At 41.1% G+C, this 17,365-nt stretch overlaps 1 protein-coding gene across 3 annotated transcripts in view; it reads right to left on the reverse strand.

The window, feature by feature from the left end:
- The window catches only part of tnk2b (tyrosine kinase, non-receptor, 2b), a 308,398-nt gene that overhangs the window by 242,950 nt on the left and 48,083 nt on the right, over positions 1-17,365 (reverse strand). The window contains exon 2 of one of the 3 annotated variants that reach the window (XM_068042395.1): positions 7,895-7,922. The exons of 1 other annotated variant lie outside the window; for it this stretch is intronic. In XM_068042395.1, coding sequence (XP_067898496.1) covers positions 7,895-7,922 — 28 coding nt within the window. Of the gene's footprint in view, positions 1-7,889; positions 7,923-17,365 lie in introns of all 3 variants that reach the window. One more of the 3 variants, XM_068042398.1, reaches the window with a different exon arrangement.

The following is a 17,365-nucleotide window of genomic DNA, read 5'->3' on the forward strand; positions in this document are numbered from 1 at the left end:
AGCAGATGAGTCACTGGCTACATGACCTACGTGAAAGATGGCACCTTCAACAATGCATTGCTCCTTCAGTATTCCACTGATGTTTCACCTAGCAACATGTCCATACCGGGGCCTGAAATCACAACCTTCTGACACTGGTATTAACTACGTCAAATTGACAGTATAATGGTGCATAAAATTGTCAAATCCCAATGGCATTCTATCAGTTAGTATTACAAATCAAAGAAGTCACCACAAGGAACCCTCCTTGGTTTTGCATATGCATCTGCGCAGCACCATTTTGTTTACTTAACTGTGCTCCTATCAACTTCAGGGCAGTTGGCAACAGCAGTGCAATATAATAAAGGTGCTATTACTCTACTTAAAGTGTCAATTACTATACTTCAGGGTGAAAAATGGCATATTCACTGTTCATAATGAGATTATTGAATGCTTATATTGTGTATTCAAATTACCAAATCAGGAATTTAAACAAATATTATGCAGTTTGCAAATGCTTCCACAGAAATGAACACAGATTAAAGCACTACTTTGGGTCTTCGATATTGGCTTTCAGTGGAGTGCTGGCATCACTGGTTCCAAAGTGCAAGCCCTGCTGGACTCAGCATATCAGGTCTTGGAAACTCATGTTCTTTCTGAACAAGTCTTCTTGGCAGACAGATTAAGCATTTCTGGCAGTTGGTTGCACAAGGCCTGCAATTCAGGAACTGGCAGTGCTATGCGCCAAAGGCACACATTTAAAAGACACTTTAAAATGTGATAGCCAACATTTACAACACCACTTAATAGCAGCAAAAAACTGCCCATCAAATACAAAACAACCCTCACCTCCAACAAGAGAAAGGAGCTCATGGACTTCATTGTCACAGACTGGGCTGGGGGCATGACTGGGGGAGCGGGACTGGATTGCTCTGTGGCGAGCCGGCATAGACTCGATGGGCTAAATGGCCTCATAAATGACTCTACACACAATGGGGTGGTGAATATTTTCCCAATAAACAGAGAAGAGTAAAAACAATCTGGAGGTGTTATTGAATCCATATGGAAGTAATACTGATTTATTTATTACTGTCATGTAATACAATTAATCTTTTCAGACACCAGGCCTGGGTAAGGTAAATTAGTTAACAAAAACATCAATCCTTTTTAAAAGAAGTGTTAAAGACCCAAGTGTTCACTTTAACAGCTGGATAAATCTAAAGTCCTGTTAACATTTTGCAAATTGATACCAGAAAATAAAACCTCTGTTTCACTGTAATGTAAATTCTATCACTCAAACACCCTCGAAGCTCACCAGCTCCTACCTGCAAAAACACAATCACTACATTTTTTGATGCAAAAAGGAATCATGTTCTATCAAGTCAACAAGGTTGTCAAGAGTCAGAACTGATGAAAGGTCACAGACCTGAAACGTTAACTCTGCTTCTCTCTCCACAGATGCTGCCTGACCTGCTGAATATTTCCAGCACTTTCTGTTTTTATTTCAGAATTCCAGCATCTGCAGTATTTTGCTTTTACAAACTTGAGTGTGCCTGGCAGATATCCGATCTAGCTGTTGATCATCAGATTTACCTTGACCATTTGAAATATTACTGTATCTCTCAACCAAAACTGATCCCTCCTCCAGGATCATCCTGGAGAGGAAGGACAACCTAAGGGATGCTTTTCCCTGGGCTAACCATTTCTTCAAACTTCTCACTCCACCATCACCTCAACAGGAAGTGTGAAAAGCAGATGAATTTTGTTGTCTGAGGCAATCTGTACAACTTCGTCTTTGGCTACCTCCCATCCGCTCCCTTTGCTCCTCATCTTCATCCAGAGCCCAAACATTCAAATCCTGGTCCTCCATCACCTTGCAGTTCTGCCCCCAAGTTATTACTGTTGTTCTAGGATAGTCCTCGATAGTATTGGATTGGAAATCAAAACATGTAATTTCAACCTTATAGAACTCACTGTAGGCAATTAAAAGCCAGGGAATAAAACAGATTTTTTTTTGCAGGTGACCATTATATCATAAGAAAGGCAAAAGCATTGGTATTAAGCATTAGCTTATACCAGTTGCACTATTTTTAATTTTTTTAAAAATTTATATTGTTTTAAAGAAAACACTTCACCTGAGAGATAACAGACTTGCCCTTTGGTTGAACAGAAGCCTGCTACATTATGGTGAGTAAATATAACCATAATTCAGTTGCCAGCAATGCCTCAGGTGGTAGTACTCTCACCTGAGTCAGAAGGTCATAGGTTCAAGACCCAATTGAGACTTGAACACTAAAATCTAGGCTGATATTCCAATGCAGAACTGAGGGAGTGCTGCACTATTGGAGGTGCCATCTTTCAGATGCGATGTTAAACCCGTCTGACCTCTCAAGTGGAGGTACAAGATCCCATGGCACAATTTCAAAGAGCAGCGGGGGAGTTATCCCTGACCTCCTGGTTAATATTTAGCCTCAATCAACAATACTAAAAAACAGATTATCTGGTCATCACCACATTGCTGTTTTTGGAAGCTTGGTGTGTGCAAATTGACTGCCATGTTTTCTACATTACAAAAGTGACTGCACTTCAAAAAGTACTTCACTAGCAATAAAGCACTTTGGCACATCTTGTGGTCATAAAAAGAGCAATATAAATGCAAGTCTTTCTTCTTTTCACAGACCAAGCTGTAAGTCTAATAGTTGAAACCTGCATTTTAAGGCAGTAAGATCAAGAACATCTACATAAAGTCACAAATGGAGACAGTTCTGAAGGCTGCTTTGGCAATTCAAAGATGAACATACTACCCCTTCGCAGGAAATTAAGCTGATATTTAAAAATTAACATTGCTTTCACTGCCTCCTAGTGCAGGGAGTGCTGACTCAGCTGAAGCACTTATAACAAACACACAGAATTCAAAAGAGAGCAAGCAGAGTCGGAGACTGGAGACGGAGCGAGAGAGAGGGGAGCATGGCGGAAGCAGAGGTTTAAAAAGTGCACCAAAATCCCAGAGTTGGAGATAGAGCGAGAGAGAGAGGAGCACGGCGGGAGCAGCAGGAGCACAATAGGGAAAAATTGAAAAGTAACATCAGAGTGACATTACAATCAACATTGAGAGCAGGGAAACAGAGAGCCGCTGGGGCGAGCATACAGGTAAGCTTTTAATTTAATTTAAATCAAACATAGCATCAAACATCACAGGCAAGCAGGTAGGTGATTGGTTTGGGAAGAAGCCATCTGTTTGGTGAGTATCTGGTAAGTGATTAAGGTCCATTCTAATCCTAACATTTAAAATAGTAAAGGAACTAGTGGTAAGCTTAATAAAATATATAACAAAAAGGAAAATAAAATAAAACAACTGAATGAAATAATTTACTTAATTAAAACACATTAAGGATGGCAAGACAGGTGATGTGTCATGGCTGCAGCATGTGGGAGCTCCTGGATGCCAGCGTGATCCAGGGCAAACACGTCTGTAGTAAGTGTCTGCGGCTCGAAGAGCTTCGGCTCAGAGTCACTGAACTGGAGGCCGAGCTGCAGACACTGCGACACATCAGAGAGGGGGACAGTTACCTGGACATTTTGTACCAGGAGGCAGTCACACCCCTTAGGATAGGGTCTTCTGATTTGGTCAGTGATCAGGAACAGGAGAGTGTGGCTGCAGCTGAGGCAGGTAAGGGGACCCAGAGGGCAGGAGTGCAGGAGCCTGTGTGATTGTCCAACAGGTTTGAGGCTCTTTCAACTTGTCTGGATGAGCAACCTGACCATGGCACCATGGTACAGGAAGCCAATCAAGTGGAGGGAGACATAAAGAATGTAGTGGTAGTAGGGGACAGTGTAGTTAGGGGGATTGACACTGTTCTCTGCAGCAAAGAGCGAGAGTCCAGATGGCTGTGTTGCCTGGCCGGTGCCAGGGTTCAGGACATCTGCTCAGGGCTGGAGAGGAACTTACAGTGGGAGGGGGAGGATCCAGTCGTCGTGGTCCATGTAAGTACCAATGACATGGGCAGGGCAAGGAAAGAGGTTCTGCATAGTCAGTATGAGGAACTAGGCGCCAAATTAAATAGAACCTCTCTGGATTATTAACTGAGCCACATGCAAATTGGCATTGGGCAAAGAAGATTAGAGAAATTAATGCGTGGTTCAAAGACTGGTGTGGTAGAAATGGGTTCCGGTTCATGGGGCATTGGCACCAGCACTGGGGAAAGTCGTGGCTGTACCGTTGGGACAGTCTACACCTGAACTGTGCTGGGGCCGGTGGTCTAGCGAGCTGCATAACTAGGGAAGTAGAGAGGGTTTTAAACTGAATAGTGGGGGCAAGGGATCAAATTTGGGAAGACATGGTAAATCAAGGAGTAGAGACAAGGCAAGAGAGAAAGGTATTAATTTGGGAAATGATTGCTCTGTCCCGTCCTGTCACAGTCTTACAAATCTCAGAGTAAATCAATAGAAATAATAAAACAAAACTAAAGGCTCTGTATCTGAATGCATGTAGCATTCGAAACAAAACAGATGAACTGAGAGCGCAAATAGAAACAAATAAGTATGATCTGATAGCCATTACAGAGACATGACTGTAGGACAACATAGATTGAGAGCTGAATATTGAAGGGCAATGGCATTTAGGAAGGACAGGAAGCTAGGAAAAGGTAGAGGGGTAACTCTGTTAATTAATGATGGTATTAACGCAATAAAGAGGGATGACCTAAGTTCAGGAGACCAGGATAAGGAGACACAGATAAGGAGCACATAGAATGTTTTCGCGATAACTTCTTGGAACAGTACGTTCTGGAGCCAACCAGAGAGCAGGCTATACTAGACCTGGTATTGAGCAACAAGATAGGATTAATTAATGACCTTATAGTTAAGGCGCCCCTAGGTAGCAGCGATCAAAATATGATTGAATTTTACATTCAGTTTGAGGGAGAGGAGTGGGTCCAAGTCTAGTATGTTAAACTTAAATAAGGGCAATAACGAGGGCATGAAAGCAGAGTGAGCTAAAGTGAACTGGCAAATCAGGTTAAGGAATAGGTCAATAGAGATGCAGTGGCACACATTTAAGGGGATATTTCAGAATACACAGAATAGATACATTTCAACGAGAAAGAAAAATTCCAAGGGTGGGACCTGCCATCCGTGGTTAACTAAAACAGTTAAAGATAGTATCAAACTTAAAGAAAAAGCCTATAATTGCGCAAAGATGGGAGGCAGGTCAGAAGATTGGACAGAATCTAAAAAAAAGCAAAGAATGACTAAAAGACTGATAAGGAAGGTAAAATTAGATTACGAGAGAAAACTAGCTAGAAATATAAAGACAGATAGTAAGAGTTTCTATAGATATTTCAAAAAGAAAAGAGTTAAGAAAGTGAGCGCTGGTCCTATAGAAAGTGAGTTTGGGGAATTAATAATGGATAATAAGGAGATGGCAGATAAATTAAACAGATATTTTGCAATGGTCTTCACTACTGAGGAAACAAGTAACATCCCAATATTAGCTGCAAGTCAGGAAATGGAAGGGAGGGAGGAACTCAAGAAAATTACAATCACCAGGGAAGTGGTACTGAACAAATTGTTGGAACTGCGGGCTGACAAGTCCCCAGCTCCTGATGGACTTCATCCTACAGTGTTAAAACAAGTGGATAGTGAGATAGTTCATGTGTTCGTTTTAATTTGCCAAAATTCCCTAGATTCGGAGAAGGTTCAACTAGACTGGAAAATAGCAAATGTAGCTCCTTTATTCAAAAAGGGAGGGAGACAGAAAGCAGGAAACTACAGGTCAGTTAACTTAACATCTGTCTTATGGAAAACGTTAGAAGTTATTATTAAACACGTTATAGCAGGGCATTTAGAAGAATTCAAGGTAATCAGGCAGAGTCAACATGGTTTTGTGAAAGGGAAATCATGTTTAACCAATTTATTGGAGTTCTTTGAATAAGTAACATGTGCTGTGGATAAAGAGGAACGAGTGAATGTATTGTACTTAGATTTCCAGAAGGCATTTGATAAGGTGCCACATCAAAGTTTATTGCAGAAAATAAAAGCTCAAGGTGTCGGTGGTAACATACTGGCATGGATAGAAGATTGGCTAGCTAACAGGAAACAGAGAGTAGATATAAATGGGTCCTTTCCTGGTTGGCAAGATGCAACGAGCATTCCCTCTGCATCTCAGAGCTCTGTAATCTCTCACCATTTCGATAATATGCTTCTTTTTGATTCTTTCTGCCAAACTGGATAATTCCATACTTTCCCACATAATACTCCAGGGATCTGTGCTGGGGCCTTAACTTTTTACAAATCATATAAATGACTTAGATGAAGGGACCAAAGGTATGGTTGCTAAATTTGCTGATGACAAAGATCGGTAGGAAAGTAACTTGTGAAGAGGGCTACAAAGGGATATAGATAGGTTAAGTGAGTGGGCAAAGACCTGGCAAATGTAATATAATGTGGGAAAGTGGGAAATTGTCCACTTTAGCAGGAAGAATAAAAAAGCATATTATCTAAATGGTGAGAGATTGCAGAGCTCGGAGATGCAGAGGGATCTGGGTGTCCGAGTGTATGAATCGCAAAAGATTAATATGCAGGTACAGCACGTAATTAGGAAAGCTAATAGAATGTTATCGTTTATCGTGAGGGGAATTGAATACAAAAGTAGGAAGGTTATGCTTCAGCTATACAAGGCATTGGTGAGACCACATCTGGAGTACTATGTACAGTATTGGCCTCCTTCTTTAAGGAAGAATGTAAATGCATTGGAGGCGGTACAGTGAAGAATCTAGAACTAAGGGTCACTGTTTAAAAATAAGGGGTTGCCCATTTAAGACAGAGATGAGGAGAATTTTTTTCTCTGAGTGTCGTGAGTCTTTGGAATTCTCTTCCTCAAAAGGCGGTGGAAGCAGAGTCTTTGAATATTTTTAAAGCACAGATAGATAGATTTCGAAAAGCAAGGGGGTAGAAGGTTATCAGGGGTGGGTGGAAATGTGGAGTAATCAGTTCAGCCATGAACTTATTGAATGGCAAAGCAGGCTCAAAGGGCCGATTGGCCTAGTCGTGCTCTTAATTCATCTGTTCGTATGTATGTTTGACAACAAGGCCGTGGAAGCTGAAAGCAGCCTGAACATTTGCTGAACATAGATCTAAACTGGACAAACAAGGGCAACAGGATAGCTGTAATGACTCTTTATTGTTCCTAACTGCTAATGTTTTGACAGTCGAGTTTAAATGTTTACAACAACAGTAGAAGGAAGTCAAAACTAATTTCACTCACATTTATATAGCATCATTCAATATCAAACAACACATCAGGATTTTCTATAGGCTAAATAGGTAAATGCACTGCACATTACAGTATTGAGCCACAGGCTCCAAGTTAGCTGACCTGAGCCAAGGGCAGAGGGAAGTTACTCAACCAGGGTTCACTGCTCTGATCGCTTATCTTGCAATTCCTGTTAGAAACTGCATTTGTACACCACAGAAGTGAGGTAAGCTACGGTGCCCTCTCCTCATCAGACTGAATAGGCTGACACTCACTCTTTACAATTCAAGAATCGTCATGAGCGAAGTATCAGAGGAGTCATTGTTCTCTGGAGAGGTGATGGAAAATAATACAGCATATTAAAAGGAAAACATGTTTTCATTCATCAATTAGTGGGGGAAAATAATACTTTTGACATTGGATATACTGTCAATTTCTTATCTGATATTTTAGCAATACAGACACACCGCAGGCAACTGGTTAATTGTAGGGGGAGACCAGGATTTGACCTATTCCATTTCCCCAGCATATCCTAAATTTTCCTGCTACACACGCACGTAAAATGTCAATCTTTAATATATGTTTGAATAGGAGATAACGGTTAATGCTTTTTCTTTTAAAAATATCACCAGTTATTAAAACAAGGAACACGGCCTACCTTACCAACATGTCGTCAGTTGTCTGCACAAGTCTTTAGGCAGAAAACAAAAAAAAAGAACAAGTGCAGATTATTGATCACATAACAGGACAAAGGAATTACAAATAAAAGCAAAATACTACGGATGCTGGAAATCTGAAATAAAAACAAGAAATTCTGGAACCACTCAGCAGGTCTGGCAGCATCTGTGGAAAGAGAAGCAGAGTTAACGTTTCGGGTCAGTGACCCAAAGAAGGGCCACTGACCCGAAACGTTAACTCTGCTTCTCTTTCCACAGATGCTGCCAGACCTGCTGAGTGGTTCCAGCATTTCTTGTTTTTATTATTAAAGGAATTACAAATCTTTTTCTACAAGCAATAAAAATTAGTGTCTCCATTATAAATAAGAACTAGATTAGAATTCTTCCTGATTTTTAAATTGAAGAACACTTGATCAACACTTACAGCTCCTAATCCTACTGGAAATTTACAAGTTTTTATTGTCCTGGAGTGTGATACACATGCATGTTGGAAAATCTAAAAGGACTTTCACTGCTTAAAAAGGTTAATTCAATAAGCCCCCACAGCTGAATTCGGGCAGATACCAGGGCTTTTCTGTCACAGGTGGTGGTAGGAGCAATAGCAGGTCAACAAATGCAGGCTTGAAACAGTTAAGACGAAATTCAGGCTCCCCTTTGCTGGCAATGCAACATCAATCCATTGCCAAGAATATTGTGTCGTTGGGCACGGGGCATACTAGCTCTCCTGCAACCGGGAGAGGCAGCTAAATTTCTAGCAGAGATAACAAGTAAAGCTAATCTGAGTGATTCAATATCAGCAGCAGTATCTTCCTTCTGCCTAATGTGTGATTTCATCACTTTATCATATGACGTCAGGTGACCTGAGAATTGTGTTCCAGCCTGTTCTGATGACATTTGATCTTCTGATAAAGAAAGACATGCTAGCAGGCAGTGGGCTAGCAGAGCCTCCAGATATGGAACATGATTTGTTCACTTCAGTCACAATTTGCTTATTGTTAATATTTAGTGGTTTGTGTTTTTGAGACCCCCATCCAGTCCTTCAGGAATATTTCTAAAGATACCACATGTTCCAGTTCTGAATCCTACAGGAGCTGCCAGTTGCTTAAAGGTACAGTCCTTTTCGAATAAGTCTAAGAGGCAGAAGGAAAAGTAAAGGCACAAATTTGCACTTATACCCAACCGTGCCCATTTTCAGGACATCTCAAAGCATTTTACAGCCACGAATCACTTTTATAGTGTAATCACTGTTGTTAATTGATGAAAATATAACATTCATTTTGCATTCAGCAAGCTCCCACAAATAAACAACCAGTTAATTTGTTCTGATGGTTTTGATCGGGGTCGGCAACATGTCTGTATGCGGACATCAGTGTCCGTGGTAAAGATTTTGAGGTCTGAGACTAGTAATTTCAGGGATGAGAAATTTCCCATTGGCTTCTTCGTCCAGACCAGCCCGACTTTTAAAAAATTGCAGTCGTCAGTTTCACAGCTGGCAGGTGCTTAGAGCAGAGACAGCGTTTCTGAACCTCGGACAAGTTCATGGTTTTCCGGCAGGTTCCGTTTTTTGTTAAAAGCCAGCTTCTAAAACTTTAGTTTAGTTTAGTTTAAAGATACAGCACTGAAACAGGTCCTTCGGCCCACCGAGTCTGTGCCGACCATCAACCACCCATTTATACTAATCCTACACTAATCCCATATTCCTACCACATCCCCACCTGTTCCTATATTTCCCTACCACCTACCTCTACTAGGGGCAATTTATAATGGCCAATTTACCTACCAACCTGCAAGTCTTTCGGCTGTGGGAGGAAACCGGAGCACCCGGAGGAAACCCACGCAGACACAGGGAGAACTTGCAAACTCCACACAGGCAGTACCCAGAATTGAACCTGGGTCGCTGGAGCTGTGAGGCTGCGGTGCTAACCACTGCGCCACTGTGCCGCCCAAAGAGATATTAATAAACAAAGGCCATTGTAAGGGTAAATGCACCATTGAGGAGTTAATCTCTTATAACCACTCAGGCAGATGGTGAATTCATATGAAACCATTTTGAATTAGATATAATTGTTCAACATGGATACACTGGTGTGGGTATAGGATTAGTGTAGGATTAGTATAAATGGGTGGTTGATGGTCGGCACAGACTCGGTAGGCCGAAGGGCCTGTTTCAGTGCTGTATCTCTAAACTAATACTCCTCCTCCTGTCTATGACAAACCTCACTTGCATCATGAGCCTCTGAAAATTAATATTCTCTTTATTTTGACTATTTTTTTAAAAATATGCATTTGAGAAGGATAAACTCATTGGAAGCAGTAAAATATCTAGATGCCAAAGGACCATTTTATATGTTGATGGTACATTAAATAATTTTGGATTCAAATGCTCCATTTGAAGCCAGTCAAACTGGTAGGAAATGAGCAGTAAGATGAAGCGTTCTGCTCCCACAGCAGTACAGCTGTCTCTCAGTTAGTAGCACTCTCACCTCTGAGTCAGAAGGTTGTGGGTTCAGATTCTACTACAGAGACTTGAGCACATAATCCAGGCTGACACACAATTGCTAAAAGAACTGCACAGTTGGTGGGCCAGTCTTCTGGATGAGACGTTAAGTCGAGGCCCCGTATGCCTCCTCGGGTGGGTGCAAAAGATCCCATGGTAGTATTTGCCCTGGCCAATATCTATCCCTCAACCAACATCACTAAAAAAAGACAATCTGATGATCTCATTGTTATTTGTGGGACCTTGTGTGCAAATTTGCTGCTGCATTTCTTAAGACACTACAGTGACTACATTTCAAAATACTTCACTACCTGTAAAGTGCTTTCAGCCGTCCTGAGGTGATGAAAGGCCCTTTAAAAATGCAAGTCTTTCTTTTTCAGATAATTAAACAACAGCATGTGTCCAGATAGTGTAATGACAAAATAGATTATAAACTCTACATTCATCAACTTTTTGTTTTATTGTAAAAAATAAATTGTGCAGTAGAAAATATGTTTTACTTGTGCAGACTTTTATAAATCAGGTAATTCTTTCTCCATAATCATCAGGGTTTTCTCATTCCTACAAATAAGCTCCTTTTCTTATGTTCCTTCACAACACAACTCTCTAGTAACCTCGAGAGTACTGCAACCACACAGGGAATATATAGAACATAGAACATAGAACATAGAACAGTACAGCACAGTACAGGCCCTTCGGCCCACGATGTTGTGCCGACCCTTTAACCTACTCTAAGATCAAACTAACTACCTACCCTTCATTATACTATCATTCATGTACCTATCCAAGAGTCGCCTAAATGTCCCTAATGTATCTGCTTCTACTACCACCGCTGGCAGTGCATTCCACGCACCCAACACTCTCTGTGTAAAGAACCTACCTCTGACATCTCCCCTAAACCTTCCTCCAATTACCTTAAAATTATGCCCCCTGGTGATAGCCCTTTCCTCCCTGGGAAAAAGTCTCTGGCTATCCACTCTATCTATGCCTCTCATCATCTTGTACACCTCTATCAAGTCACCTCTCATCCTTCTTCGCTCCAATGAGAAAAGCCCTAGCTCCCTCAACCTTTCTTCATAAGACATGCCCTCCAGTCCAGGCAGCATCCTGGTAAATCTCCTCTGCACCCTCTCTAAAGCTTCCTCATCCTTCCTATAATGAGGCGACCAGAACTAAACACAATATTCCAAGTGTGGCTTTTGGTCAACATACTTTAGCAAGGATGTGAGAGTCCTTATGATGGTGCAGAGAAGATTTGCCAGAATGGTTCCAGGGATGGGGGATTTTAGTTACAAGGTTAGGTTGGAAAAGCTGGGGTTGTTTTCCCTGCTGCAAAGGAGATTGAGGGGAGATTTCATAGAGGTGTCCAAGATTATCTCAGGCTTAGATAAGTTAGGCAAGGATAAATTGTTCCCATTAAGTGATGATACAAGGACTAGAGGACACAAATTGAAGGTTTTGGGCAAGAGAATCAGAGGGAATGTGAGGAAGAACTTTTTTTATGCAGCAAGTGGTAATGACCTGGAACTCGCTGCCCACAAGGGTGGTTGAAGCAGAGACAATGATTTCAAAAGAAAATTGGATGGACACTTAAAGGAAATAAACTTGTAGAGCTGCGGGGATCGAGCAGGGTGGGGGTGGGGGGCTGACTGGATTACTCTGCAGAGTTCCGGCATTGATTAGATGGGCTGAATTGCCTCCTTCTATGCTGTAAATTACCTTATGATGTTTAAATAATAGGTTATTGCTGTTTCAATATTTTACTGAGTTTGCATTTTTTTCAGTGATGTGGAAGGATTCTCTGGATTATTAAAAGAGCCAGAAATACCAGGTTATATTCCTTGAGATTTTTTAGTACATATTTCACAAGCACTTCCTATAAAACCCGGAGATGACTAGGCAATCTACAAAATATAGAATGGATTTAAATCCTTCTCAAATGCACAAACCTCCAGCATGTTTTAAAACAGAGCATTAAACTGACTGTGGAATCTATGCAAATATGACTTGCAAAGAATTTAACTAAGTTTTGATGCAGTTTTATATTGATGAATTGACTTTGACAGCAGGCCCTTCATCAACACATTAATATAAAATAACCTAGCCTTGGAGAGCTGAAGGACCGAAGTCCCACATATTTGTGAGCTGCTGCAGTTGGGATTCCAGTTAAAACTAAAAAACAGCAAATTCCCTTTAAATTTTGGGAATTGTATGTGTCTGACCTCAATATTTGTGAGCTGCTGCAGTTGGGATTCCAGTTAAAACTAAAAAACAGCAAATTCCCTTTAAATTTTGGGAATTGTATGTGTCTGACCTCAATTTGGAATTAATGTGTAAATAGTGGTGAGTAGTGCATAAAAGCTGCAGGTCTTTATTTTAAGTTCCACTCCTCTGGGACCACTCTTAAAACATAAGCGTGCCGTTAGATTCATGTTGACAGATATTGAAAGGGTGAATCAATTATATTACTTCTTGAAGCTTTACCAGTATGTTTAGTTGCTCTCTGATCCTTGACACCTGTGGATATGATGAGTCTCTTATATGGTTTCAAAATTGTGCATTAGTTATGTTTCAAGGAATAAGCATATTAGAAGAATTTAAGAAACACATGGCAAAGTTCTATAAGTTTGGCTGGCAGCATTAACACATGTCCTCAAAATTTATACTAGAACCATCTGAAAAGAATGCAATCCACCAGCATTTGCCAGATTATGCACCAGGTCCTAAATGACAAAATCTGGGCTGGTGATTGAATCTACATGAGTAGATTGAATGTAGCTATCCCAGTGACATGACAGGCTGTCCAAGAGGGAAGGCGGCAAAAATGTTTCTTTGGAGAATTTCTTTTTCGCCACGGTGCTAATGTTCTGGAAGGGATTCTAAAAGCAAAAAGGGGCAATAAAAAGCAGACAAAAGGCTGGCTGCCTTGCCAGATGGTCACTGCATGTTCAAATTCAAAGGCTGTTTTTCCACTTGAATGTATCTGTCACAGTTTTGACGCATGTGTGATTAGTTCTCGTCAAGTCAGTAGGAGAAATGTCTTGCCTCACCCATAGTTGGGAGTGTGAAATAAAAATGATAAATGCCTATGGACCCAGTCCAACACTTCAAAACACTGTCTGTGCAGGGCCAATAAAAGCTTTCCTCTTTAATCAGAAGAGTGATCCAGCCACACTGGCACCACGCAAATAAACTCATAAGAGCTGCTACAGCCAGGAGGAATGCAAATGATATTTCTAATTCCTAATTCATAAGCACAACACATTGTGTGGTCAGCAATTTCAAGCAGGCGATGCACACAAAGCTTGCATTGATGACAAGTCATGAAGGACACTTTCATTTACTTTCTATATTTAATTTGATTACTGTATAGTTATTTGGAGCCTTTGTGAGACAAGAGCATTAACTATTACAGAACCATCTTAAATACCTCTTTCTAAACTCAAAAACAATGTGCATAATACAAACTTCACAAGCACATTCTTCAGTAAAAGTATGCTCAGTTTTCAGAAAAAGCTTTCTACCCTGGCAGATCCTAAATTATGCATAGCTAACACTGCTTAAAGTCATTGATTTTTCAGGAGGTAACTCGTAGTGCACAGAAGAGTGCAGTAAACTTCACAACGAAAAGCAAATTTGAGAAAATGTCGCACACAGCATGTTGCCTCTTCAAATGATCCACATCACAGAAAGCTCGGGTGCAGATTCACTTGTCATTCTAAGCAGCGAGTTAGAAATCTCATCCATGCCATCAGGAGCAAGGACTGAATGAACAATCAGCCCTGGACTAATTTAGCACTAGGTTAGGTAGTTACACAAGGGGAACACTGGAACAAGCTTAGGCATAGGTCAACAACCCCACTGGCCGGCAAACTGCAGATGAATGCAGGAACAGGAAATAGCTACAAAGCTCAACAAGACCATTCCATTTCATTATTATTGATCTCAACCCTATCTTCCTGTCTTCACACTACATCCACTCACATACATTGTCTACTTCAATAGCCTTCCCAGTAAATTACACTGCAATGTAAAATATATTCTACCTAACCTCACTCCCCCATTCCCAACTGTTTAATTTTTAACTGATTACCCATGGCATTGAGCCTTTCCCATGGTCAACCACATTGCAGGATCAAATCTGTCAATATTTTTCTGGGAATTTTCAGAAAGTGTGAACAGGAACAAAATATGCATCAAAATGTTTAATAACTCTAAAATACAGCTTCCTGGTAAAATATATCATTGTTTTGGACACTAAAGTTCTTGTGCTATTGAGTGAACTGCAACTTATTAAAATTCTAGTTTTCGTGCAGTACATGTCAGTTGTTAGCTTCAGTAATAAGATATATTGCAAGACACACTGTTCCGTGTTTGTTCTGTTACTGGTACAACATCACTGCTGTACTTTGCAGAACTTAAAGGATCTGAGCACCTGCGCTGACATGTGTACTGTCCTGTGCATGTACTTGTTGCCTCAACAGCAACCTGATGAATCAGTGACCTTTAGCACAATACTTTTGGGAGGGGAGCAAGACAGCTTTCTCGCACTACCTACTCTTTATTTTCGTTCAAGTGGTTTATTTCTATTTCACCACAGGTTTGATTTGCATTAACTTGTTGCACCATCATTTCTAGACAATGGAATGAATACTGGATGTTCCACGGCAACCCTATGGTGCACTAACATGTTCTTGTCTAACTGCCAGTCATAAATTTATGTTGTGCAACAAAGCAGCAGTTTGGATGTCCTGATCTGCAATGCCACAGATTAAGACGGCAAGTATTTTATGGATTACGAGTTCAGTTTTCATCTTGCTGTGAATTATTGATTTTAACTGGCTGGTCTCCCATATTCCACCCTCTATAAACTGGACGTCATACAAAACTCTGCTCCTCATGTCTTAACTTGCACCAGTCCTGTTCACCTATTACCCCTGTGCTTGCTTACCCCTGTACTTGGCTCCCGGTTAAGCAACATATTGATTTTAAAATTCCCATCCTTGTTTTCAAATCCCTCAATGGCCTGGCCCCTCCCTATCTCTAATTTCCTCCAGTCTCACAACCCTCTGAAATATCTGCACTCCTCTAATTCTGGCCTCTTGAGCATCCCTGATTTTAATCACTCCTCCATTGGTAGCCATACCTTCAGTAGCCTCGGACCTAAGCACTGGAATACCCGCCCTACACCTCTCCACTTGTCTACCTCGCTTTCCTCCTTCAAGACACTCCTTAAAACCAATCTCTTTGACCAAGCTTTTGGTCATCTGACCTAATATCTCCTTATGTGGCTCAGTGTCGTATTTTGTTTCATAATGTTTCTGTGAAGTACCTTGGTATGTTTTATTACTTGAAAGGTGCTATATAAACATAAGTTACTGTTAAAATTCTTACCCTTGTTTCCAAATCTGTTCATGACCTCGCTCCTCCCTATCTCTCTAACCTCTTCCAGCCCTACAACTCTCAGAGATCTGTGACACTCCTCCTATTCTGGCTTCATGAATCCCTGATTTTCATCACACTACCATTACCGTCTATGCCTTCAGCTGTCAAGATCCTAAGCTCTGGAATTTCCTCCCCAAAGCTCTCCAACTTTGCTCCCTCCTTTAAGGCACTCCTTAAAACCCACCTCTTTGACCAAGCTTTTGGTCACTCGGCGACCAATTTTGTTTGCTGACACTCCAGTGAAGTGCCTAACCACATTAATGGCGCTACATAAATGCAAGTTGTGTTGTTATTCTGTAAAGACAAATAGGATTTTAACTGAACATTGAAATTGTCATGTAGAACGCGTTAGGATAGCTTATGAGTATGGCCCTACCTATTCCCCTTGAAAGCAATTTTTTTTTTTATAAGTATTGAAATAATTCTGCTTTATTTAGGACGGCACAGTGGCGCAGTGGTTAGCACCGCAGCCTCGCAGCTCCAGCGACCCGGGTTCAATTCTGGATACTGCCTGTGTGGAGTTTGCAAGTTCTCCCTGTGCCTGCGTGGGTTTCCTCCGGGTGCTCCGGTTTCCTCCCATAGCCAAAAGACTTGCAAGTTGATAGGTAAATTGGCCATTATAAATTGCCCCTAGTATAGGTAGGTGGTAGGGGAATATAGGGACAGGTGAGGATGTGGTAGGAATATGGGATTAGTGTAGGATTAGTATAAATGGGTGGTTAATGGTCGGCACAGACTCGGTGGGCCGAAGGGCCCGTTTCAGTGCTGTATCTCTAAATAAAATAAATAAATAAAAATTAGCACAGATTCTGATGTTTTCTATAGCTATATATTCCTAACTATGAGAGATCAGATAATTAGAGAACTCCTGACAGGTTCTTGTTTCACCAGCAACCTGGCCACACAACAGTTGTGAGACAAGGTCAGAGCTTCTGCTAGCAAGGGATGAAGGTCGGGGTTTAGACTCAAAAGGGCAGAATTTTAAGATTTAGACTTGCTCGCAGCAGGGGACGGTTGCAGTGGATTGGGAGTTCGAAAGTTGTTGGAATAGGTTTTGCTGTTGCTTTTTAACTCAGCCATGGCATCAGCACTCCACTTTCGAGTTTCCCGACCAATTGGAGTGAACAGGCGTGATGGCAACTCACACCTGACAGTTAAAGGCTCTCTATTTAAAGGGACTTGGCAAGGGTCGGAATGCATCCATTGTAGAACTGTCAGAACAGAGGCAGCAAGTACAATGATGGATGCTCAAAGTGGGAAGGCTGCCCTTCCCCTAGCCTCCGCAGTTCTGAGGCACTGGTTCGTAAACCTTTTTTGGCTGAAGAACCCCTTCTCAGATGGATTAGTAATAAAACCCCCATCTAAGTCATAATAATATTCATAATATGAAAGTGCTGTATGTGAAGAGTTGTTTTAATACTCCTTTTTAGAAAACAGGAATTTACAAAGATATCAGTGAGATGAGTGTACCTGCTTCTCATTGAAGAGTCTGTCTATCCTTGGTAGGAGCACGGA

The sequence above is a fragment of the Heterodontus francisci genome, chromosome 11 (genome assembly GCF_036365525.1).
Source record: "Heterodontus francisci isolate sHetFra1 chromosome 11, sHetFra1.hap1, whole genome shotgun sequence".
NCBI lineage: Eukaryota > Metazoa > Chordata > Chondrichthyes > Heterodontiformes > Heterodontidae > Heterodontus > Heterodontus francisci.